The 27,379-nt window shown below is 33.5% G+C and overlaps 1 protein-coding gene across 1 annotated transcript in view; it reads right to left on the reverse strand.

Annotated features, from left to right (window-relative positions):
- The window catches only part of Lrp1b (LDL receptor related protein 1B), a 1,852,169-nt gene that overhangs the window by 804,164 nt on the left and 1,020,626 nt on the right, over positions 1 to 27,379 (reverse strand). Inside the window, 2 exon segments of the mRNA XM_047543195.1 lie at positions 19,058 to 19,294; positions 24,617 to 24,760. Coding sequence (XP_047399151.1) covers positions 19,058 to 19,294; positions 24,617 to 24,760 — 381 coding nt within the window.

The raw sequence follows: 27,379 nt of genomic DNA on the forward strand, positions 1-27,379 counted from the left end.
TGGACAAGGGACTCAGTGAAAACATTTGCAAATTCTACAAAAAAGAACTGCAACAAAACAATATCTAGTAACTCAGAGCTCCATCCTGAACTAAGGTGTAGGAGAGAGAAGAAAAAGCAAGTGAATTTAGGCAAATAGGACCCTTGGTACCCATCACTACTCAGAGCATCTATTTCCATTGTTGGTTTAAGAGGCAGAGATCAAGAAGTCTGACTGCCACCACAAGTCACATACAGATCATCACCTGGAAGCCCAGTGTTAGAAAGAACTGAAAATTCACTCCTCAGATGTTAATGGACTGTGGACTCAAACGATGACTCCCACTTCTTAATTTTCCACAGTAGGTAGTAAACCTACTATGAAGGAAATTGGATTCTTGCTGAGAATAAATCAACACTGCACAATATGGGTATCTCAGGATGAGAAAATAGCTAATAAAATGTGTCAAATTGCAAAAAAAAAAATAATAAAAATAAAATGTTAATGTAATTTTTGAGGAAAGGCAGGCATATTATTCTGTGATTTAAGATGAAGATTTGTGAAAACTCACTTTAATAACAGAAATTAAACTACCAATTCTGTAGATAGAAATGCACTGCTATCCTGTGAATACAAATTTACACTAAATAAAGAAGGGAACAGATGTGTATTAAAATATTTCATATGGTTATCAGACCATTGTCACACATTAAATATGCTAATGTGATTGCAATATATTCCTTCGAGTTATCTAAATATGGCATGCTACACTACATTAGATGGCATCTATGTTGATACTTTGTATCTGTAAATTTCAGACCCAAAATGTGTATTTTGATGAGAACTTTCTTTCCAACAACATAATAAGAGTGAAGCAAAAATAAGAGATAATGGATAAAGATAAAAGTGCTTTGATAAGATTTTAACTTAAGGAACATCTGAGATAATCATCATTTATTTGATTTTGTTGTTTTGTTTTAAGAAGGTAAAAATATAATAGAGTTTCCTAGTCTCTCTTAGTCTAGAATAGACCTGATCTGGCAAAAAGAGATATTATGAGCTAGTTAGGTATCATAAATCTGGAAAATAAACATAACTTTGGTTAAATAGCAAACCATTTTGAATACTGTAGTCTCACACACACTGCTTTGTAGTCACAAAGAAAGGCTGTATTTTCAAGATACTTCCCAATATACTGTTTCCAAGATATCTTCTGTCTTGTTTGTAGGTATATCCCCAGGAATTCATTCTTTTCCTGTATTTATATAAAATATCCTCAATAAAAACTGGTTGCATGATTGAAGATATAAATGAGTGATTATCATCTCATGAATAATTCTTGAATTCTTTTAGTGATTAAAATGTCTTTCCACAATTATTTGCCACTCATCTTCACTCATAAGCCCTATGATCCAAGCATCTACACCATGTTATGGTAACTGTTAGCTAATTGATATGCTATGTTGGAAAAAACATGGGCTTTGCTGTCAGAGAGAAAATGGCTTCCTTACTTTCAAACTGACATTCATTTTAGTCTTTGTAAGAATTTTTACAAATTTTCCTTTATTTTATTTATATAAATGTAAAATGAAATAATGTAGTATACAAGGCACCTGTGAACAGGGTAAGTGTCAGGAATGTTAGCTCATGACCCTGCTCCCACATGCATGTTTTACTTTCCCATCACTGTGCCATTTCTTCTTCCTATTCCCTCTCTTCCCCTGCATATTTGCATTTTTAAATCCTTCCGTTTCTGTAATACCAAGAATATATTTCATATGCTACACAATTCTTCTCTTATTCTTCCCTATAAAATTAATCTACTCTCCAAACTCCCTTAGTACTTGTTTAGATATGAGGTGTCTCCCATAAAGCTCATGTGTTAGACAATGCAATAAAGTTCAGAAGTGAAATGATTGGGTTATGAAAGCCTTAAACTAATCAGTGTGTCAATCCACTGATGTGGATTAACTACATGGTAACTACAGGCAGGTAAGGTATGACTGGAAGAGGTGGGCACCTGGGGGCACATCTTTGGGATATATATTTTGTCCCAGGGGAAGAATGTTCTCTCTCTTCCTGTTGTCATGTTCTGAGCTGATTTCCTCCATCATGCCCTTCCACCTCAATGTGCTGCCTCACCTTGGGACTAGAGCAAGGAAGTTGCTTATCTATGGACTGAGACCTTTGGCACCATGAGCCCCATCACCCCTCCCCCTAATTTTTTCCCTTTCTACACTGTTCTTTTCAGGTCTTTTGGTCACAGTAAAGAAAAAACTGACTAAAACAGTATTACTTTTGCATCTCATTCCTAATATTATGTACTGACTTAAGTGTAATGAAAAAATGGATATATCAACTTTTCTATTCATGTCCACTGAATGGGAAGGCAGCATAAGAAATAATTCCTGCCTACAATCCCAAATAGAAGACAATAATTAAAGGTTTGGTAAATATTTGTAAAATGAAAAAGAATTACAAAAAAAAAATGTAAACAGTATAAATATGTTTGAAGGAAAGAATTAACGGACTTGGGAATGGTGTTCCCCCAATAGGGCTAGCTTGTTCAGTCCAGAATATCAGAAAAATATATTTCCCTATTTTTTCAATATTATTATCATTTAAATATACATGAATCATATATGTAATATTAATTACATATAATACATTATACAGTAATATAATCTGTTTTATAAAAATGATATATCTTAATCACAAAGAAACCAAGAATAAATATTATCCCAATCAAAACAAAGCAAGAAGAGGTTATATAACTTAGCAACTAATAAGTCATGAAGAATTCCAACTTTAATATTTTGAGTTGTCCTGTCTTTTAAATTCCCAAACTCTGTTACAGGATCTTTAAGGAAATTTCTATTTTTAAAATTTATTAATCAACTAACTTGAGATTACCCTCAATGTTATTTTATGAATACTAAGACTAGGAAGGTATTATGGGGGCTAGAGAGAATATGACACTGAAATCAAACAAACAAATTCAAACCCCAGCAGAGTATAGAATAAGCTGAGTAAAGAGGACTTTTCTTATATCCTGTGAAATGCAGGTCCCTAATTTGATCAATATGTAATATCTCCTACATTCAAGGATTGCCTTGAAGATTCAGCATTGTTTACATGAAACATCTGGTACATAATAGGACCTTAGTGAATGTTGTTATAATGAATATTTTGCTCATTAGATATGAATTAATTTGGTTTAAAATATAATTTTAAATGTTGATATCATTAAATGTGTAAAAATAATAATTTTCCTGAAGAAGTTTATATAAATGAGTTTATATGTATATATATATATATCACATATGTAATCTTCGGAAGGAATAAAATTTTTAAGAACATCATTAAATTACAGAATTGAAGAGCATTATTTAGTTACCTCAGCTTGGTAGTTCCAAATATTTTTTCATTTCCTACCTAATCTTTAAATATTTTAATTTGATATTTTACCTTTAAAATTTAAAAACTATGCTAATTAAGAGAAAAATTTAATGTCTTCTTGCTTCATCTGCATTTTATAATTCTCAAGTTAGTCTCTAGTTAAAATACTATATACATGAAAATAATAAGTATTTCTATATTACAAAAAAATTTGCTCCTGAAGATTTTTTTTAAAGAACTACTTAAGTTCTCATTGAGAGTAAACAGATGTTTGTGAAGATATAAGAGGCAGACTGTAGCAGAATTAGCTCACAAAACACCTTGATTTGGAAAAAAATTTTCATTTAAATATAAAACAAAGAAAACTACAAAAAGACATTGGGGAAGAAGTTCAGAAGGCAAAAGAACTCAACTAAAATAATTCCCATTTTAGGGGAAAAACAAACACTTCAGAATATTTTTTCTATAAAGAAAATAACTACCATTGTTTGAAGTAACCTACTGACATTAATGTGAAAAAATAAAGTTCATGGTCTCACTAATTCCATAAAACTCCCATATCTGTGTTTCTTCATTATTCTTAATAGTTACATTCTTCTTAATTCTTAGCTAAAATATGAACATTTAAAAAATATGCAGTTTCTTAAACAATAAGTGAAATAATGTTCATGATCCTTTCTAGAACTTATCACTATTGACAGTTTATTAATTCTCACAAAAATTTTAATACATTTGCATAAATAATATCATTCTTCCAAAAATATTTTTGTTACTTTTCTTGCTTATGTTTATATTGGGCTTTTGTTCATGTATGTATATAGTTATTCTTCATGCATTTTAACTGATACCTAAGTTTTATTCTGTTCATAGCATACGCACAGCATTCTTTCTTTGATAGACATTGACATTGTTTCCAATTTCTTTATTATTACAAAAAATACTATTTTTGAACATGTATACACTTCTATAAAATAGATAACCAAAAGTGTAATTGTTTGAACATTATGTGCAATTTCACTTTTGATAGGCATTAACAATGTTTCAAAATCAAGAGGAAAATGTATATTCTTCCAAATAGTTTATTTTCTTTTCTCCTCAACAAGATTACATATCATCTATCTTTTTAAATCTGATATGGGTAGTAAAAATTATATTAATATGATCATATGCTGTTGAAAATTTCCATATACCCATTTAAGACATTTGTGTTTCTTTTTCTGTCAATTATTTTAAAAAATGCTTTTGACTTTTTTCCTTAACATTTCTTAATTTTATCTATTTTGTAATATTTTATTATATTTGTTAAATATTTTTTATATCTGCATAAATATTTTTGCCAAGTTTATCCTCTGTGTTTTCATTTGGTCATAATGTACTTTGTCATGCAAATGTGTTTTTAAATGGTTTAGTGTTGAAACTTATGTATAGACATTATTCTAGGTTTTGTCTTGCTTAAGAAAATGTCCCACACCCTAATATCATAAACTATTTCTTATATTTTTCTTTGTGCTCTTTAAGCTTTGTATTTGTATGATTTTTTTTTTTTCTTCCAAACAAAATTATCCCAGTTCCATTCTTTGAGTGCTTCTGGGCGGTGTAATTAACATCAGGAGGATGTGTTGAACTGGATCCAATATTTTCAATGTGGTTAATCATTAAATTGTTTAAATGATTGCCTGAAGGTCTCTTTTCCCAATCCCGTTTAGTTTTGATTAGGACCATCGGGCTATTCTTTTTTAACTTTTATATTTTAAGTTTGTACCTGTAGGGATTCAGGCTATTTGTTCTAGTGCTTGTCAGTCTGGTCCAATCTGTATTCTAGCTAGGAAATTATCATTATTTCTGATGACAGATGGTACACTTTTCAATTTGCCAGTGTTTTTACAAGGTTTTATAATAAAATATATTTTCAGTAATTTTTATGGATGTAAAATGCAATGAAAAGTTGAATTATTTGCTTGTCCTTATATTTAGTCCTTTGCCTCTTTGGTTATCTGACAGGTGCATTCACGTAGAATGCAAGCTCCTCCAAACAAAATCTTATAATTTCAGAAGAACACCTTGTCTACTATCTGACTGATATTTGCCAATTAAACAATGTCTTGGTAAGCAAAAAATGGAAATTTGCATAATAAGTATCCAATTTTGGGATAACCCTTAATCACTGCACCACTTCTATTTAAAGAAATATTTTTTTCTAATAATGTGATGCATAAAGTGTTTTTTTCTCTTTTTGATATGAAAACTCCCACTGTTAATCTTATTTATTTATTTATAGGTTTAAAATACTGCAAAATGAGTTATTGGAAACAAACACAAATCATTTTGCATCAAGTGAAATGTCTGTATATATATAAATTGTGGATATTTAAAAGCATCACAGGTATTCATATATGTGCACCAAAGTACCCAGATATTTTTTAATTGATTCTAATGGCAAGGTAAAGGTGAAGAAAGCAGCTTTAAAAATATTTCAATATTGCTCTTCAAATTCCCATTTACATTAAAGAATCATAAACATTCTGAGTTAAACTGTAGTCACACTACAGAAATACACAAAGAATATCGAAACACACAGTAATAAAAGAAGGCCAAATAACCCAAAAGACCAAACTTTTCTCACATCTAAACAAAAGATGAGATTCCAAGACAAAATGAAATGCAAAAAGCAATAGGCGTCTTTCAGGAAAAATAAGATCTATGAATTGTTGCTCTGTTGGCAGAGCACAAGAGAAAGAGCCAACTACCATAAAAGCTGATTTGGCAAAGGTAAAATGGTAAAGAATTTTTAAAATTGAATGTGGTTTGAAAGTTTAATATCCCTGGGAATCCCTGATACAAAGGACTCCTTTCACTGAGTTCACAGTAAAAGACTGAAGGCAGAACAGGAAATGTGAGAGAGACTCCTGAGTAGCTCAGGATAGGAACCCCACCCAAGATCTCAATCTCTAATTAACACAAAAGAAAACTCTTACACCACTGGGCAAGGCCAAGAAGACTTTCCCACTCCCAGAAACAAGGTGAAGAGCAACTTCCTGTGAGGCAGGTATGGAAAAGCAACTAACTATCCCCCACTAGGAAATCTCTTCAGAATGGAGGTGATAGTAAGAGGCAAAGGTAAGTTGTCAGCAAAGGAGGGTAAAGGCCAAAGTCACATGACTCTGGGAAATGGGTGGGAAACTCCCCTTATCTCACTACAAGGTCATTGCTCAGAGCAAGCAATACCAGTCGACTGCTTGGAGAAGGATAAATTCTCTGCCACCACTCACACAAAGGTCCCAACCCTGAGGAAAGAAATGCACAGTCTGTGCACTTGGAGGTGGTAGACGAAAGCTGCTTGGATACACAATTCTAGATGGTATAGAAAGTGAGTGTTTGCATCTTCAAAGCCTTCAATTTTTTTCTTTAGTGCTCTGTAGTTTTCATTGTAGAGGTCTTTCACCTCTTTTGTTACATTGATTCCCAAATATTTTATTTTATATTTCTAAGGCTATTGTGAATGGTATAGTTTTCCTGAGTTCTCTTTCAGTTGATTCATTGTTGGTGTATAGAAGCACAACTGACTTATGGTTGTTAATTCTATATTCTGCTACTTTACTGAATTCATTTATGAGTTCTAGAAGCTTTCTGGTGGAGTTTTGGGGTTCCTAAATATAGAATCATGTCAATGTAAAATAGGGATAGGTTGAGCTCTTCTTTTCCTATTTGTATCCCTTTAATTTCTTTCTTTTGTCTAATTTCTCTGGCTAGGCATAAGCAGAATTAATATTGTCAAAATGACCATACTACCAAAAGTGCTATAGAGACTTAATGCAATTCCTATTAAAATTCCAATGATGTTCTTCACAGAAATAGAAAAAGTAGGATGAAATTCATTTGGAAAAACAAAAGGCCCAGAATAACTAAAGCAATCCTTAGCGAGAAAAGTGAAGCATGAGGTATCACAATACCAGACCTTAAATTATACTGTAGAGTTATAGTAACAAAAATGGCATGTTTTGGCAAAATAACAGACATGAAGACCAATGGAAAAAATAGAAGACACAAAGACATACATAAATGCATTTATCTCATCCTAGACAAAGCTGTCATAAACATACATTGGAGAAAAAGTAGCCTCTTCAACAAATGTCCTGGGAAAACTGGAAATCCATATGCAGTAGAATGAAATTGATCCTCTATCTCTCACACTACACAAAACTCAACTCAAAGTGGACCAAGGACCTAGGCATTAGACCAGAAACTCTGAGCCAACTAGAAGAAAATGTAGGCCCAATTCTCTACCATGTCAATTCAGGAACCAACTTCCTCAATAAGACTTCTAAAGCACATGAAATAAAATTGAGAATCAATAAAAGGAATTGTATCAAACTAAAAGGCTTCTTAACAGAAAAGGAAGTAATCAAGAATATGAACAGAGAGTCTACAGAATGAGAGGCTTTACCACCAGAACTTCAAATAGAACATTTATCTCCGGGATATACAAAGAACTCAAAGCACTTAACACACACACACACAAAAACAAACAAACAAACAAACAAACAAAACAAAACAAAACCCAATCAATAAACCGGCAAAGGAACTGAACAGACACTTCAAGAAGAAGAAATAAGAATGTTCAAAAATATATGAAAACATGATCAACATCTATAGCAATTAGAGAAATGCAAATCAAAACTACATTGAGATTCCATCTTACCCCAATCAGAATGGCAATTATCAAGAATATAAGTTGCAAATTATGTTGGTAAGGATGTAAGGTAAAAGCTTCATTCATACATTGCTGGTGGGATTGCAAATTGGTGCAACCTCTATGGAAAGCAGCATGGAGATTTCTTTAAAAATTTGGAATGGAACCACCACTTGACCCAGTTATCCCACTCCTCCATTTATACCCCAAAGACTTAAAATCAACATACAACAGTGTCACAGTCACATCGATGTTTATAGCAGCATGTTTCACAATAACCAAGCTATGCAACCAATCTATGGACAAAGGAGATGTGGTATATATATATATATATATAATGTAATTTTACTCAACCATGAAGAATGAATTAATTTATGGCATTTGCTAGCAAATGGATTGAACTGATGACTATCATGCTAAGTGAGATAAGTCAGTCCCAAAAAATTCAAAGGCAGGATGTTCTCTCTGATCTGTGAATGCTAACCCATAAATAGTGAGGGGAAGATTAGAAGTTCATTAGTTATAGAAAAGGAAATGAAGGAAAGGGAGGGAGGAAGGGAATAGGAAAGACAATGAATGGGTCATAACTTTCCTACTCTTATATATGATTACACAACCAATATAACTCCACATGATGTACAACCACACAAATGGGATCCTGATTGGAACAAGTTATACTTATTCTATATATGTATGTCAAAATTCACTGTGCTGTCATGTATATCTAGAGAGAATAAATAAATAAATAAATAGAATTCTTCTTTAGTAACTGATCAAACAAAGAAAAGAAGTAAATGTTTGCTATTCCTTCAGGTAGAATAGATTACCTCCTTCCCCAAACCTCTCACAAGTATACAGCAGAATGTAGTTGTCAAGCAAGAGGAGTTTTCCACTTTGAAGACAGAAGGAGAAATTCAGATGAAGACTGTAACAAGCAAATGAAATGCCCCTCTTGCACCCACCATGAGTTTCCAGTGAGTAAACAGGTCACAGTCCACACCTGGGAAAGGACAAGAGTGTGGAGAGTGATCCTTCAGTGAGAGGAAGCCTGAGGAATGAGTGGGAATATGCCAGACACAAAACTCAGCATAGGTGGCATCCATCCACCACTGGAGGATCCTGGTTCACAGTGCTAACCTGAATAAAAATAAAATCCAAACCCAGTTCATTACTTTACTAACCAAACTCTCCACACCTAATAGAAAAATACGCTTTTTCTCTCTTTCCTTATTGGAACCTCCAAAGTTAAAAAAAAAAAGGTGGGTGGGTTGGAAATGCACTTCCCATCTTAACTTTAGTAGTGGAGCTTTGATAGTACCTCCAAAAGAGCTTCAAATTAAGTTTTTCTATAGTTGCTGTTCCCAAATGCATGAAACTTATCTCAGAATATCTCATGTCTACCTCATAGCTGAGAAAGGTAAAGCAAATTCTGGTGGCAGGATAAGGTTGGCTGATTTGCACTGTCTTTGCACTCATGGAGTTTATTAGGAAAAATAGTTTGCAAATGATTCTTTTTTTTTTGGACCACATGTGAATCACATAGAAGATAATTGTTAGCATAGAGGCATCTTTGGTCTAGTGAAACAAGTTTGTTTAGGTGGGTACAGGGACTCAAACAAAAAGAGATGGATGTTCGGAGATGAAAAGTCACAAGCACAGAGGATCATGTACTTTGGCCAAGGAAACTGAAACTAGAGAAATCCAGCAGAAAACCTCCAGAAACCTTGTGTGAACACAGATATGACAAACTTAGTCATTCACACACATATCCACAACCCTCAAGAGAGTGGGTTTTAAAAATCTCTCAGGCTCCTAAAGAGGACTTTTTACCTTGGGATTAGTTCATATAAAACTGTTCCTATTGCATTACCAATCCCTAGTAATTATATTTCTACCACAATGCTGAGAAGAAAAGCTACCTACCTAGCTGGCAGGAGCAGTAAGGAAAATAAATACAGGACAGAGAAATTCAAAGATGAGTCAAATAAGTTCTCTATTACTTCTAGCAGGAAATCAGCAGAAGTAGAAGCAGAGAATACTTGCTAATGCACTGAGGTTGGAATTTTGATACATTTGTACACATAATGGGCTGAACATTTTAATTGTGTTTCTGACTTGAAGTGATGGACAGCTCTCTCTGTAGCCTTTATAAATCAAGGACTGGAATTTGACCAAGATTTGATTTGGTATGGATGAGATTATTAGATAAAATTTAAAGGTCAATGGGAGGCAAAAATAAAGTTATGCTTTAGATATGTCAGAGTGAAAATTTTCAGCATACTGAATAAACAATGTCTAACACTTCTCCATAAAATCTTCCCCTAATGACTGACTTCATGGAAATGTCATCAGCTTGTATTTTGGATGTAATCTTGTCTTACAGTGAATTAATGTTTCCTGCTTTGTAATCCTCCGAGTTAAGTTCGCCAAACTTTTTAAAATCAGAAATTAAAAATCATTAAATTTATTACAGTAGTCCTAGAATATTGTATCCCAAGTGAGTTTTGAAACACTAAATACAAATTATATAATCCTAAGAAAAATTAAATAATTGGGCTGAATACAGTTCTCTTTTAATACAGGCTGAAAATTAGTACTTTATTAAAAGTCTAAAAACTACTAATCAGAATATTTATGAATGCAAAAATTATAAGTAATAGGTCTACTATAATTTGGGATTAGCAATCATTTTCACATTCTCTCTTTTGACCTTAGCAAGAAATCTAATATTTATAAGATAATAGATTTTACAGAAGCTTTTTTTTTCAGACCTTGCATATATGTACATATGTGAGTTTGTCAATAATCCTGTAAGGTTAGGCACACTTATATTGAGTGGAAATAGACAAGGGGAAAGTGGTCCTTTCCTCCATGTTTACAAAAGCACAGTAGCTCCACAGATATTTCCATCCTTTCATGACAATCTTTTAGACCCACATTTAAGTTTCTCATAAAATGTGTACTTTGCTGACTAAAGACATATTGGCTTAAATCATGTTGGGACTAATGACACGTTAACTAACTCAGGCTGACTCCTTACTCCCTGGCAAGTGAGCAAGATCAAGTCTCAAAGGCGGTTTCAAAGGTTAATGACAATAAATCAGACCACCGTCTGGGATTGGTTAACAACAGTTCCACCAACGTGATCAGCTCCTGCTTGCCATATAGTCCTATGGGACTCTCACCTGCGTGAAGCCCCCATGCCTTGCCGACCTTTAAGCTGATTGGTTCCCACCTAGCTCCCACCCTACATAAAAGCTGTGTGATTTCCTCAATAAACGAGTTCCTGTTGTGACTGGTCTCCCTGACGCCTCTGATTGTCCTCCGCCCAGAGGGCTGGGAGCAGGCGGTCAGTCGGCCCTACCTATCCAGGTGTGACCTTGTTGGGGAGTGTCCCCTTCCCTTGTCGCTGGTCGAGAAGAACAGGGGGGCTTAAAACCCCGACAAAATCATTTATCAAATATTGCATCCACTTCTTGAGAAACATAAAATATTTTGAGAAATATGTTTTTACATTCTAAACATGACATTGATCACTGTTTTCAGGTCTAAAATATCAAGTTCTAGGAAAACAACTCATGCACAGTAAACAAGAGTGTGTGCAAACAGGTCATACCCTTGCTAAACAGTAGGATGACAATATCCATTAGATTCTCAAGAGTTGCAAACACTTGCAAATCTCTTTTTAATAGTTTTAATTAGGAGATGTCTACAACTGACAAATGTATTCATTAATTCCTTTGATGGTTGGTCAGTGTCTACATCTCTCAGGCTCTTTAAGCTTTTATGGTAGAAAAATAAAGTTGATTTTTACCTAAAAGCTAGTAACAAAGATTAAAAGTTTCTCTTAATTTTAAAATATTTTGCAAAGCATTACCACTGTTTAATACTCACAGGTACCTTCTGACATAATTCATTAATGTTATCTCAGTCCTTTATTCTGTCACAGTGAAACAAGTTTTATGAGATTCTTTTCCTAGAGAGTTATACAATGGTGAAGTTCATTGAAACCTAAGGATGAAAGGTCATTTCCAGGTGCAGAAAATTATAATCTTATTTTAAAGTCCATGCATTTGGGTACAGATTACAGAATGTGGTGTGTGTCTACCCTAGGGCTACTTACAGCAACCTAGAACAACTTCCTGAAGCAGATCACAAAAATGGAAGCGGTGTGGTGTGTGTGTGTTGGTACTAGAGATTAAAAGTAATAGAATAATGAACCATCAAATGATAATTAATGAGCTAAATATAATACCACACATTTTAACACAAAATTGTAAGGACTGCAAGATGCTGAAATCCATAGGGGGAGTATAAAGATGTTGGGGATGGGACTGAACTGAGGAATAGGACTTGACCCTTGAGACTCTGGACAAGCATCACATAAATATGGTGTTACCCTTTGATAGGATATCAACAAGTGATCTTTAAACCTGTCATGTGGAGAATATGAATGAAGGGAGAGATCGATTCCCCTTCTTTATTGCTGTTTTCTTCATAATATCATGACAGAGAATTTACCTTGGATCTTGTCTGAAGTCATTCATTATTCCTTAACTAAATGAACTAACTTAAAGGAAGACTGAGAAGTGTGCAGGAATGTGCACCTGCTCCACATCTCAATCAAGTAGAACATACCATCAGAAACACCCAAGTTCAGAACAGCAAAGTGCTCAACAGCCCATGCTCTTCTTAGTTTCCTAGGGTTGCTATAACAAGTTGCCACAAACTCAGTGGTGTAAGACAACAAAAATTCATTATTTTACAGTTTTAAGTGTCAGGAGTCTAGAATGAGTCTCACTGGGCAGAAGTCAAGATGTTGGCAGGACTTGTTCTTTCTGGAGGCCCTGGATAATGATCCATTTCCGTGCTTTTTCTAGGTTCTGGAAAGTGCTGGCATTCCTTAGCTCATGATCATTTCCTTACATCTCTCCATGCACTTATATCTACAGCTCTAATTGCTATTTCCCCTTTGCCCTTCCTATAAGTTTCTTTGTGATTTCATTAAGGGACCACTCAGATTAATCCAAGATAATACCCCATCTCAATAACCTTATTTTAATTATATATCTGCAAGTCCCCATTGTTATATGGGATAAGAGTCTCAGGTTCTGAAGATTAGGATGTGGATATCTTTTGGGCATAATTATTCAGGTTACCAAATCACATGACTTTGCATCCCAACATTGCTGAACAGAGAATTTTCCATGTTTTTTTTAACTTTATTCCCATTTCAGGAGCAGAGAACCTAAATGGCATTATAACAAATTCTACTTTCAAAGATGTTAATAAGGCAAATATCCTTAAAAATAGAGACTGTCACTCTCTGAACTAAGAGTAGGTTTGCTTTAGTCTTCATCTGGAGCAACTGTCATTATTTAAAAAAATACTCGGTGTTCTCTAACCTTGGGATTTCTCTCTTGAAACATGGTCCATTGCATGTGAAGATGTCACTTTTGTGATGTCTTGTGAAGACTCGGGTTCAGAATCCTCACAGAAAATTAATGATACTCTGGCTATGACTTTGGATCTCACTAACAATTGACTTTGCCTCAGAAAATTTTATGTCTTCTGCCAGCATCCACAAAGTTGTAGGAGATTAACTTTTTAGATTGTAAATATAATAAGATCTGAGTGTTCACAGTTCTTAACTAGCTGAATCACTTACTAGATATGTGACTCTGATAAAGTTCTTTATCTCCCTAAGTTTCAATGTCTAATATATAAAATGGAGCAACTACTACTACTGACCCCAGGGAGTTGTTGAGTGGATTAAATGGAACATTGGGCAAAAAGTGAGTAATCCTAGTACCCAGTGAGTACTCATCGAAGATTAGCTATTATTTCTGCCATTGATTTTTCTTATATTTTTTAATATTTATTTTTAGTTAACTTTAATTAGATATGGTTTACATGCAATGAACCATATTCATGTAAAATATTCAAGTTTTTTAAAATTTCTATTGATCCTTTTTAGTTATATATAAGATTAGGATTTATTGTGACATAATCATGAAAGCATAGAATATAATATTTTCTAATTCAGTTCCTAACACTTCTCTCCTTCCTTTTCCTAATGACTCATTCAACCACTGAGCCACATCCCCAGCCCTATTTTATATTTTATTTAGAGACAGGGTCTCACTGAGTTGCTTGATGCCTCGCTTTTCCTGAGGCTAGCTTAAACTCTCAATCCTCTTGCCTTGGCCTCCAAAGCCACTAAGGATACAGGCATGGGCTACCACACCTGGCCCTATGGATATTCTTGATAATGGGATTCACCATGCTATATTCAAGGATGTACATATGAAAGTTTGGTCAGATTAATTCCACTATTCTTCCCTTTTCCTGCCCCTACCACCTCCCCGTCAATGTCCTTCAAAGAGACTAGCCACAGGCAATTTTGATCTTTCCTTTGATTTTTACATCACAAAATAAATGGAATAAACTAATAAAATCAGGGAAACACAACTGGGGGACACAATGTTTTCCAAAATTGCAATTAACTATAATAAAAGTAAATGTCTACATTCTTAAGAAAATATTTTAGTTGAAATTATAAAAATGATGGTTGGGAAGAATGGAAGTTGTATAAATCTTATGTTCAAATTGTTTTATTTGTAGCATAACTTGAAATAAAAGAATCAGATATTCATTCATCAATTCCAAAACAAAAAGAATCACAGATTTTTTCATACTTTTCACCCATTTTATCTCTACATATCTATTTTAGAAAGAAAATGATAAAGAAAGCCTACATGTTATATAAAACAGTGACCTTAAGTTCCTGGTTTAATTGTAGAATTTATTGAAACTATAGTTTTTCTGTATGGCTGCAGGCATTAATAATTTTCAAACACAGGAAAATCCTCTGAAACTTTTAATGCTTTAAAGACCCATAACCATATGAAGGATCATTTCACATGCCTTCAGTTTGGATGTATATGTATATATATCCAAGCAGAATTAATTTCTACAGTTTAAAATAAGAACTGCTCTAATGGAATACATGAAAAACTAAATTGAATAGTAAATTTTAATTTTTACATATTTTTTCTCTTTCTGCTGAAAATTATAATTCATACTTCAACGAAAAATGAATCTTGGACAAGAAGCCTGATAATATAAAGTAAGTTCAATCTTATAAAAAGGATCTCTCTTATCCTTTCAGAGAAAGCAATAATTACACCTGCCAAGAATGACTACCTTAAATTACCCCCAGGTACTGTAATTCTGCCGCCTGCTGATTCTCCTTTTCTTCCACCTTCCTTCATTTTCTGCACAGCTCTTGTCATTACCTTGTTCACTTTTGTGTTTATTGTTTGTTATCTGCTTCCCACTGAGATCCAAGCTGATATGAAGCAGCATTGTCCTCTACCACACAATGCCTCTCACCTCCAAGAGCACATGGCCAAAGATGACATTCACTTAATATGTATTGACTGGACTACTAAATCAAGTAATTAATTAAAAGAAAAATGATAGGGATTTTCCAAAAAAATTGACAAGAATCCTCAGAAGGAGAAAAATACACATTGATAAATATCTTGTCATTATAAAAGTGTATTTTATTAAATCGGTAACATGCTCTTCACTTTATAGATCTTTTTAATAATTGTTGAAACGTGAAATTTCTTCAAATTAACTATCATCTTTCTTATTTATTTAACTACTATTTTAACCAGCAAAGTCAATAGGATATATTACATTGAGAGATTTTTCAATAAACCCCTAAAAAAAATCAAAGAATGAATGGAAATGGAACATTTTTGGTAGTATTGCATACTCTGTTTTTATAGAAAGAATGTGAGTATATTCAGAAGATGTTCAAGATATTTATGTTTAATTCACAAATAGAAAAATATGTATAAATTTATACTCCAAACTAGGCAAACTTTTCAGAATTTCTACCAAGCTTACAAAATCACTTGTCAAATTAAGCACTGGCTTTCAGTCTTCAGCTTGGAGAGTAGATGCTAGCCAAATAAGTGAATTTAATTTTTCTCTCTTTAAGAATCACAAGTTGTCATCTGACAATATAAACTTCTGTTTTGACATATTAATATTGTGTTGCAATATGTATTGTTATTCTCTTTAATGGAAAGAGAGAAGATAAACTTTTAAAAAAGGAATATTGACATGTTACACATATTTCAGTTATGAAAATCTGAAAAATGTTTTTGTACCCTTCATACTGTCAAACCAGCACAGCACAGATGTGCCTGGCAGTTGAGCAGTTATTAGAATCCATCTCTGTTGCTGTGGCAGAATGCAAAGAACCACCAGTGTCACTGATAAGATACTGTTATCAAAGTCAGGATCATTAGCTGGGATATTCGGGCATAGCACAGGAACTGACACTGTTGAAATTAAACGTTCTGTATTATATTTTAGTCCCTCCTGAAGATATCCAGGGTAAGATCATAATAATCCAAAAGTATCTACTTATGGAGAAGGTGCAAGTCTGTTGTCCTTCTAAAATCATCAAGTCCCTATCATCAGCTATCATATTACAGAGAAAAGATGACAGGCTTCCTCTGTCACATCCAGTCTATAGCAAAAATTTTAACTTTCATTAGACACTCCTTGAGAATGTTCAATCATGGTGGACTTCTATTGTCTTAATCAGTAATCTACTTTAAAAAAAAAAAGAACAAAACAAGGCTATTTTTCATTTTAGTACTTCATTTGCCACTCATGAAGACTTACACTTTTTCATTATTAAAGGGTTGATTTAAAGTACAGCTGAGCTGAATTAATAGTTTTCTTATGCTCCCCTCATCCCCTCTCAAAGACAGCAGAGACTAACACGTATTACCGTTCTTGCTGTAAATTATTTTAGTCTCTTTCTGCTTTGATTTTTTTCTCTTTGTGATTCATTCTACCCCCCATCATTGGATTGATCCTCCTAAAAATATCAGTTTCTTCACATTATTCTTCAGCTCAAAAGCACGCCATGTTTCTTGCTCCAAGATTTCATCCAGACCCTTCACCTCATGTTCAAGGCCTCTCATCTTTCCACTTCTCACTTACCAAAATCTGCTTTTTCACTATCAACTGCATACAAAACTGCTATTAATGACCTACTTCCAGGAGACTTGTGTTTGTTTCTTCCCCAAAGAATTTCTGGTTACAGAAATATCCTCCAATTACAACTTATCATTTGTCCTTTAACATCTATTCCAAATCCAGCCTCTTGCCCAGGAGCTCTCTGAATACACCAGTGCAAAGACATCTCCCGCTTCCTGTGGATTCCTAGAGTGTGGACAGTCTCCATTCATCATGTGTTTCTTGGGATACCTTTGATCTTATTAAGGTACATGAAGAGGATTAATATCCTCTAATAGCTAGTAAAGTGTCCTTCATATAATAAGCATACAATTAAAGTTCCTTAAATCATACATTTCTAAAACATTCAAGAAGCAAGTGGACTTATATATAAGGAAATCAATGTCTAGAATTATTAGGTAACATACTTTAAGATGATTGTCAGCTAATCAAAGATCTGGTTTGTTTGATTATTAAAGACCTTTTCAATTAGAGAAATGCAAATCAAAACCACCCTAAGATTTCATCTCACTCTAATTAGAATGGCTATTATCAAGAACACAAGCAATAATAGGTGTTGGTGAGGATGTGGGGGAAAAAGGCACATTCATACATTGTCGGTGTTGCTAATTGGTGCTGTCACTCTGGAAAGCAGTGTGGAGATTCCTCAGTAAACTTGGAATGGACCCACCATTTGACCCACCTATCCCACTCTTCGGTTTATACCCAAAGGACTTAAAATCAGCATACTACAGTAAGCAGCCACATCAATGTTTATAACAGCTCAATTCACAACAGCTATATTGTGGAACCAACCTAGATGCCCTTCAATATATGATTGATAAAGAAACTGTGGTATATATACACAATGGAAATCATACAACCACAAGGAAGAATAAAATTATGGCATTTGTAGGTAAATAGATGGAGTTGGAGAATATCATGCAAAGTGAAATAAACCAATCTCAAAAAACCAAAGACAGAATATTTTCTCTGATAAGTGGATGCTGGTACATAATGGGGGAGGGGGCAGGGTGGGTAAAGGAAGAATGTAGGAACTTTGAATTGTGTAGAGCGAAATGGGGGAGGAGGGGTACAGAAAGAAAAAACAGTGGAATGAGACAAACATCATTACCCTATGTTCATGTATGATTATGTGAATGGTGTGAATCTACATTGTGTATAAGAATAGAAATGAAAAGTTGTACCCCATTTGTGTACAATGAATCAAAATGCAGTCTGTAAAAATAAAAATAAATAAAATAAGAAAGACCTTTTGTACTTATGCTAGTGATATTTTTAATATTTTACTACTTGTGTCTGTGAAATAATTTGTGAAATGCACTAATTTTAATAAAGTATATACATATATGTTTACATTCATATAACTTCATATATGCATCAATAAAAATAGATATCAATAGTAGAAGTTTCTTTGAGGACACTGATATTTCAAGGGTAAGATTAGAAAATTTCATTTTGATAATTTGTAAAGTATAAAACAATATGCCAGAATTGCGATGAAAATGGGGACACATTTTTAATACATTCTGAGTAACAGATTCAGTATTCTAATAAGAACCAAATTCCAACGTTCCTCAGTGTTCTGTTAAATTTTGTTTTACTATCTAGCATTACAAACATATTATAGTAAATCTATATTTTCCCAGAAAAGATGGAAAATAGATCAATATATTTCCATGGGTACTCAAAATGTAGTGGAAAGTGTATGTTCAACTTTTAAATGAAGGCTTTACCTATTGGTATGTGAAAAGCAAGGAGAAATAATATTATTGAGCAAATAAAATTAGCAAATATTTTTAAATAAACAAGTGGAGCTCAGGATCTGGTTACTGCTACTTTCAAATTTATTGGATTTAATCCTTTTAAAGTCCTCTATCTCTGGACAGATTGATGTCAATATTATGCAGAGTTACTTACCATCTTTCAGAATGGTTTCTCTCTCTGTGCCATCTATCTTCTGCCGGCCAATTAGGAAACTGGTGGTGTCAGCAAAGTAGATGTAATTGGTTTCTGCATGAAAATCTACAGCACGAGGGTTTACCAGATTTTCTATGGGGATCATGTATTCATCAGCTATCTTGGTATTCAAGTCCATTCCTCTAACAATTCCTGGGCGTCCTTTTCCATAAAAGAGGAACAACTCATTCTTCGGTCCTGCAGAAGAAAGATTACAAATATAAACAACTGATGCTGCCTAATCTTCTTTGCACTGCATAATGCCACTGTTTAATTAACTGGCCCAATTAGCATTTTTTAAATTCAATACTAAAAATTAAACTCTAAAATATGCCAAATGTATCTTGATGCAAGAAGGCCAGCTAATTGCATTACTTTAATTAAAACAGAAATTACTTCAGTGAGTGGTTATATTTAGTTAATTATTCTTTTGTCTGTAACTGTCTGTATAGAAAAAACATGACAGATCATTGAATAACTTGTAACTTGTGAAATGGACATTTATTAAAACATCCGGTACATTGAGTTTTATAATTCATTACAATCTATCTAGCACTTTCTGTAGATACCAACTATAGCTCTCATTATGGTTGACAATGGTAAAAAGTTCAGAACATTTAAAACACAGTACTTCAGAATTTTCACCTTCAGACTGTCAGAGACAAACACGAAGATTCATACACTATCACTAACTTGCCTGTGAATATATTATAGATGCTGCAACTTATTCTTTTAAGAAATGAAATCAAATGGCAGTTACAGCATTATGTTTTTCTTCACATCTTAATTAGAATGTTAACACTGAGGTGCTCTGACGGTATACTGATGTATGACACAGGCTGTATCCAAAGCAAAACACCCCCCCAAAAAAAAAGCACAAAATCCCCCCCCACCAAAAAAGTCTTTAGAATATAACTTTTTCTATAGAGGGAATTGACTCTTTCAGACTGCAAGGCACTTCTCCTATTAGTAGGGTACTCTATGCTGGTTCATTCTATATGAGTAAAAATATATTAATTTATATCAAGTTATATAACATATTAATGGACAAAGAGACTAAACTTCATAAATAAAATTAGGTATAAAAAAGATTCAGCTATATTTGCATAATCACATAATAACAGATTTCAAGTAAAATAAATACAAATATTACAGAAATTTGGGAAATAAGAAAAAATAAGCAATTACTCATAAATCTAACTCCCTCAATACAAAAATATTAATATTTCTTATACTTTCTTTTGTTTCTCTTCAAAATTAATGTTATTGAGTACTGAATTAAAAAATTAACATATCTTCCTATATAGCAAAATTGAGACAAATCTTAGATACCTAACATAGATGTCAAAAGTATTATCAGGACATTGAAAAATAGGCATGTGCCTCAGACTGATCCTTTTCCATCTCAAAAACTTTCAATATGTTTTTAAAAAATACTTTTAGTTGTAGATGGACACAATACCTTTTATTTTTAATTTATTATTTTTATGTGGTGCTGAGAATTGAACCCAGTACTTCATACGTGCAAGGCAAGCACTCCACTACTGAGCCACAAACCCAGCCCTCAATATCTTGTTTATTGTGCTTATCATATGTTTTTAAGAAAAAAAAGTACATTTTTATTGTATTCCCCAACAGAAGATTGTTGAATTTTGCATGTTTGGATAGTATGGGTGAATTTTATAAATTAATTTTATTATAATTCATATTAATTCATAGTGGTTGTAGTCATAGCTCATTTTCATCACTGCATAGTATTTCTTCATACAGATAATTTAGATTTATTTTATCTAGCTATTTTTTCTAATGCATATTTAATTCTATCAACAAGATTGTTCAATATTATTTTTTTTATTATTTAATCCTAGCATCAATTTTGTTTTCTGTTACTCTATTAAACCTTACATTATTCCTGTTTGATATAAGATAATTTACCAAGTCAGTCTCCAACTTATTTTAAGCATTCATCATTATAATATTACTGAGAGAAAGTTGTTTTTTTTTTCAATCTAGCATTTCATACAATTTGCAATGGATTTACAGGGTAAACTATATTAACATCCTTCTCTCCATTTTCCTCACAGATTCTTGATGTTTATCTGATTCTAAAGGAATTTTCTTTTTAAATATTATGGATATGATTTAAAGTAGTATTGACTCATTTATAAAATTATTAACATTTTTTAATATTTTCCTGCCAATATTTTATGAATATATTTTTTTTCAAAAATTGGGATCTTATGCACTTAAAAATTTAATGACATTTGGTCAGGTCATTAGAAGAAAACTTCAAAAACAGAGAAATCAGTAGGATTGAGGAAGGGAGGGAAAGAGGAGGTACTAGTGACTGAAATTGACCAAATCATGTCATATTTATGTTTGAATATGTGGCGATATATCTCACAATTATATAATTATAATCCAACAATTAAAAAATTAAAAAACAAATTCAGTATCTTTAATAAAAATACATTAAAATTTATATTTTAAAAAGTTAAAAAATATTCTTTTCAATGACAGCATAATATTCTCTACTAGTTAGGCAATATAATATGATCAGCTACTTACCTATCATTGGCTATTTAGATTGTTTCTGATCTTTTAATATTAGAAATAAATTTGTAATTAACATTTTCAGTCAAAGGAAGGATAACTTGTCAAACAATAGCATTAGTCTTTTGGTCATTGTATTACCAAATGCCTTTCAATAGTACTACCAATTTCTAACTTCATAGTAAAGCATAAGAATGTTGATTTTCCCATAATCATTATTGTTAACATTTGTTTTTGTTTTTATTTCTAATGGATATTTAGTTGCCAATTGGTAAACACGGTACTTGATAAGTTAGGATGTGTTTCTGTGTGTGTGTGTGTGTGTGTGTCTGTGTGTGTGTTAAACACCATCAGTAACAATTTTCCTTAGTTTTCTCTATGCATTCTTCACTTTAAACTATTTTAAAGTTTTTTCCAGTCTCCCTTGACATCCTGTACTATATACAACTGAAAACTGAAAGCTACATTTCATAGACACTTGTATAACTAGGGTTCTGGTTTTGACTTAAAGAGCTGACTCAGATGTACAAGCTCAAGTTTAGGATATGCAAATGAGACCAAGGTCCTCTTTTTGCATTTTTTTCTGGTCTGCACCTGCTGCAGAAACTTAACTTTTTTACTATAGTCTTCTTCCATTCCATTCACATTTAGGAATATCAAGGGGCATGGGATGGGATCCTTCCACCACCACCACCTATAGGAATATAATTCTGACATAATATGTGACATAATTCTGGAGTTAATAGATGTGGTACAAATTTTCTAATCCTGGATCTGGGTTAAGATTACATTGTTTTTGAAGTTAGTATTCCCCTTTGTGGTTTCCTGATGCCCTAACAAGTGATCGTGGCAGGTGTTCTAGATTTCAGTCAGGCTATTTTGACAGTGGTTTGGGAAGACCCAGTCTAGACACTCCTGCTCTAGGATTTTCAATGATTTGCACCTATATGCAATAAATTTGTTTCTGTTTAGCATAGCTAGAATTGTTTGCTTACTATAAAAAAATACTACAAATCACAAACTATATTAAGGATGATCTAATCATATGTAACTGTGATTTTATGTTCCCCCGAAACATGTGTATCTACAGGTGCAGATGTGTATGAATATATGTATATGATTGTTCTTTTGCATGACAAGTCCTCATTTTCTAAGCTGCAACTAGATGCTTTTAAAAATGATGTATGTATGCACACTCACACTCAGCTTCTGTTATCTTGAGGCTTCAAACAGAGTCCTCATTTATCTAGCAGACCTTGGGAACATGAAAGCAGACTTCTTTTGTAGGAGAGCAGGGGGCAGGGGTTACTGGGGGTTCAACAAAGGTACATTTGACCGCTGAGTTACACCCCCAGCTTTTTTTGACTTTTACTTTGAGACAGGGTCTTGCTAAGTTGCTTAGAGCCTCACCAGGTTGCCAAGGCTGTCCTCAAACTTGTAGTCCTCCTATCTCAGACTCCTTAGCTATTCAGATGGTAGATACGCACCATCATGGCCAGCTGAGAACAGATCTATTTACATTTTCAGTATTTCATACAAAATCAGAAATAAAAATAAAAATGTAAACAACGTATACTTTTTCGCAGTTGAGCTTCTTGAGTTCTTGACTTGCAGCAAGTTATAGTATTAGTAAGTCTAACTAGTTATATTAAACTCTAACCAATTAGTGGACTTGTCACTGTCTTTAGCCAGCACATGACAAGAGAATGATCAAAGGGGGAGCCCTTGACCAAAGAAAAAATGTTTCCTCATGACAAGGAGGAGTTAAATTGGATACTATAAAAAGCAGTCAGCAAAACTTGAAAAAAAGAAACAAAAATGACATTAGGAACATTTAAAGGCCAGCAGTCTTTATGTGAACATGATTTCTATCGCTATCATTGTATGATATCTGATTATTAAGACCACAAATAAAACAGTGTGTGCAAATATTGTTTCAAAAATCATTTTAAAGATCTTTATCAGTTTGTTTAAATACTTAAATTTTCCTGTCATATTTCAGATCTAAAAAAAATATTTTTTTTTCTTGTACTGGGCACTGAAGCTAAGGGTACTTTTCCTCTGAGCTATACCCCTAGATCTTTTGTTTGATGTTTTTTGAGACAGGGCCTCACTAAGTTGCTACTGAGGCTAGACTCAAACATGCAATCCTCCTGCCTTAGTCTCTGGAGTCACTGGGATTATAGGAATGCTCCACCATGCCAAGTTTAAGACAAATATGTCTAATAGATGTATATCTTGGGAAATTTTTTGACAAAATTTTTTTCTTCTTCTTTGGATTGGGGATTGAACATAGGGGCAATTTACCACTAAGTTATACGCTCAGTGCTTTTTATTTTTATTTTGAGACAGGGTCCTGCTAAGCTGCCCAGGTTGGCCTCCAACTTGAAAACTTTGTGTCTCAGCCTCCTAAGTAGGTGGGATTACCAGTGTGCACCACTGCGCCCATCTTGACAACAATTTTGAAGGTATTAATATTTAATTAGTACTGCTTTAGGTATTTGAAATTAAATCATGAAGTAAATTCCACTGCTCTGCAATGCTGAATGAGTTAAACATTGTTATATGTTGATTTCTATTGAAACAGATAACACACTTACTGCTAGAGCAGTATTCATCTTCAATAAGATAAATTCTGGTCAGTGAATGAGTATAGCCCATTGACCCAAAATCATTCATTAGGGAATTTTTTTAAAAAAAGGATCTTCCTAAAATTCTTCTTTAAATTTCCTTAAAGTACAATTTCCAAAGATTAATAAACTTAATGATTCTACAGTCTGATTAAATTGCCATTCACATAGTCACAAAACTACTGATGGTGAGAAAAAGTGTCTAGCGTGTCTTTGTAGGAAAATTTCACCTGATTAAACTCATATTATTCCTGATGTGGATGCTGCTAATTAACACTAAAAAAAATCCATTCTGAAGTGGAAGCTGCCGGCAAAATGTCTGATTTTAAAAACATACTTTTGCATGACCTGCCGTCACTCCCCAAGTTGAAGCCAGTCCTGCAGCGACAGGTCCGCGTTTTGTAACTGCTGCTGAGCAGACAGATGTGCGAACATCCCCCTGGCATTCCATATGGATCCACTTCACATGCATGGCTCCTGACTGCAACACATACAAAACAACACACTTGAAATTCTCCAAAGACAAGATAATTACGAACATCAGTATGTCACAACTTGTACAGTGTAAGAACAGGGACTCTTAGCAAAATTTCCTATACCCAACTATTTAGTACCATAATCAAATGGAAAATATGGAAACCTCATAGAAGAAGAGAAAGGGAATGTCAAAATCCTCCTAAGGCTACGTTTTCTAAAGCAATTCTGAGGAAAGAAAATGTGTTTATAGCAATTTAAGTTGTTCACATGTAAGCAAAATAAAGCTAACATTTTTTTGATACACAGTTATTGTACTTGTTTAAAACCCAACCACATTTGTGTACAATTAATCAAAATGCAGCCTGTAAAAAACAAAAAAAAAAGATAAAAATACTCCCAGCCTAGGTAATTAAAGGATTTCGTTTGCAAGGATCCATCACATGAGCACCTGAACTAGAATAAATGTGATTCAATCATCATGTATACTTTATTGAGAAGTGCTGAGGTCTTTTTTTTTTTTTAATTTTGAGTTCATTGGTTTTTGAGACCCTTACTACCAAAGTGTGTGTGTGTGTGTGTGTGTGTGTGTGTGTGTGTGTGACTATAATTGTAAAATAATGGACACTGAGTTTACAAGAGGAAATTGAGGAGTAGAAAAATGTCCCATAAGTATTTAGCACTAGGGAAGAAAAAATGGAAAAAGACCATGTGGAGAAGATCAGAAAAACAAAGATGCGCCAGAGAGAAAGGAGTAGTAGGAATAATTTCAGTAAGATTTTATGGGTCATTGTAATTATATTTCTTTTAGATCAACAGAAATGAGGTTTTGATAAGTATCATGGTAATTTTTCCCCCAAATTTTTGTTGGTGCATTATAGTTGTACATAATAGTGGGATTCATTGTTGTACATTCCACATGCACAGAATTTAGCAATATAAGTTAGACATTGTGGCTCCCCAGCACTTTCCCTTCCCACCTTTCCTCCCTCCCCCTGGTCCCTTTCCTCTAGCAATTTTTGGTTAATAATAAAAAACCACTATGATTTTATAAAATGCTGCCTTTTAAAAAAATCTTTCATGGTCTAAGTGGAGAAAAAGTGCAATTTGAACTATTTTTCTCTGCCAAGAGTATTGCATTTATTTTTTTCAACCTCACTAGATCACATCTCTTATCATATAGTCAACAACTCTATTTTCTTGCTTTAATCATCACTTTTTTCTTCTTCCACTGAACTATGCCCATCAAAAGGAAAGTGTGCCATTATTAAAAAAAAAAAGAAAAGAAAAAGAAAAGGAAAACACCTTTCCTTAATTGAATTTGCCATAGCAATCCTCCAAATAATTGTGCATTTCCCTGCTTAGCTTACATCCATAGTTCTCAAAGTTAACTATGATCATTTTCTATAACTCCTTCCCTTCCTGTCTCTTTCAAACCCATTTTAACGAAATGTTCACATCACCATCAAAACTGCCCTGCTCAGATTCCCATGAGATTTGTGTTGCCAACTCCAAAGGTTAATTGAATTTAACAAGCTTCTTCTCAGTCTCCTCTTTTGGTTCCTCCTATTATCCTTGACTTATTGTTGAAGGGTCCCAATGTCCACTATGAAACTATTTTCTTCTTCACCTATATTTGCTTCCTTGGTGTTCACCCATCACCATGATTTTAAATGTTGATTATATGTCAATGGCTTCCAAATGGATGTATCCAGTCTGGACTTCTCCATTGAACTTGAATATACTGGCCTGTACATTCAAATATCTCTTTGATATCTCCACTTGGATTTATAATAGACACCTGAAATATCCCATGAAAACTGAACTTAATCTTTGCCTTAAATTTGACCCATACTTAGTTCCCCCAAACTTGAAAATAACTCAGTTCCAGTTGTTCTGGTCACACCATTGTCATCATCTTTGAATGCCTTTTGATTTATACCCTGCATCCAATCCATCAGGAAATTCTATTGACTCTGCCTCCTAAATTTAATTACTTATCCCTACTGTATGACTTCTACTCTATTCATAAAACCCCAATCATCTCTAAACTTTCACCCTGCTCTCCCCACAGCCTATTGTCACTAGAGTATCTATATTGATTTTTTTTAAATGTCAGATAGCCAAAAAAAAGAAAAAAAAAATGTCATAGCAATGCTTTCAGTATAAGTCAAAGTTTTCACAGTGGTCTACAGGGTCTTAATTGTTACAGTCTTCCATTTTTACAACCTCATTTTCTACTTTTCTTTCTCTCATTCATTCTGCTTCAGTCACAAAGGTTTTCCTGCTGCTCCTTCAACAATCAAGGCATGTTCGTTCCTCCTGGAATTTGTGCTTGTCCATCCCTCTCTCTGGAGTGCTCTTGATATACTTATTCTTACATCGCTCTCCTTCCCTTACTTCAAGTATTCATTCAATGCCATGCTTTCAAAGAGATTTCCTTTGACTCTTCAATATAAATGGCAAACTCCTCCATCCCTGACCTCCATCTCATTCTTTACCCCCTTATCTACTTTATTTTCTATAATTTACCTAGTTATTATATCTTCTACATTAGGATGCAAATCTCATGAAAGCAAACATATTTATTATGTTTTACTCACTGCTGTATTCTCAATATACACAG

This window comes from Sciurus carolinensis, chromosome 3, assembly GCF_902686445.1.
Source record: "Sciurus carolinensis chromosome 3, mSciCar1.2, whole genome shotgun sequence".
NCBI lineage: Eukaryota > Metazoa > Chordata > Mammalia > Rodentia > Sciuridae > Sciurus > Sciurus carolinensis.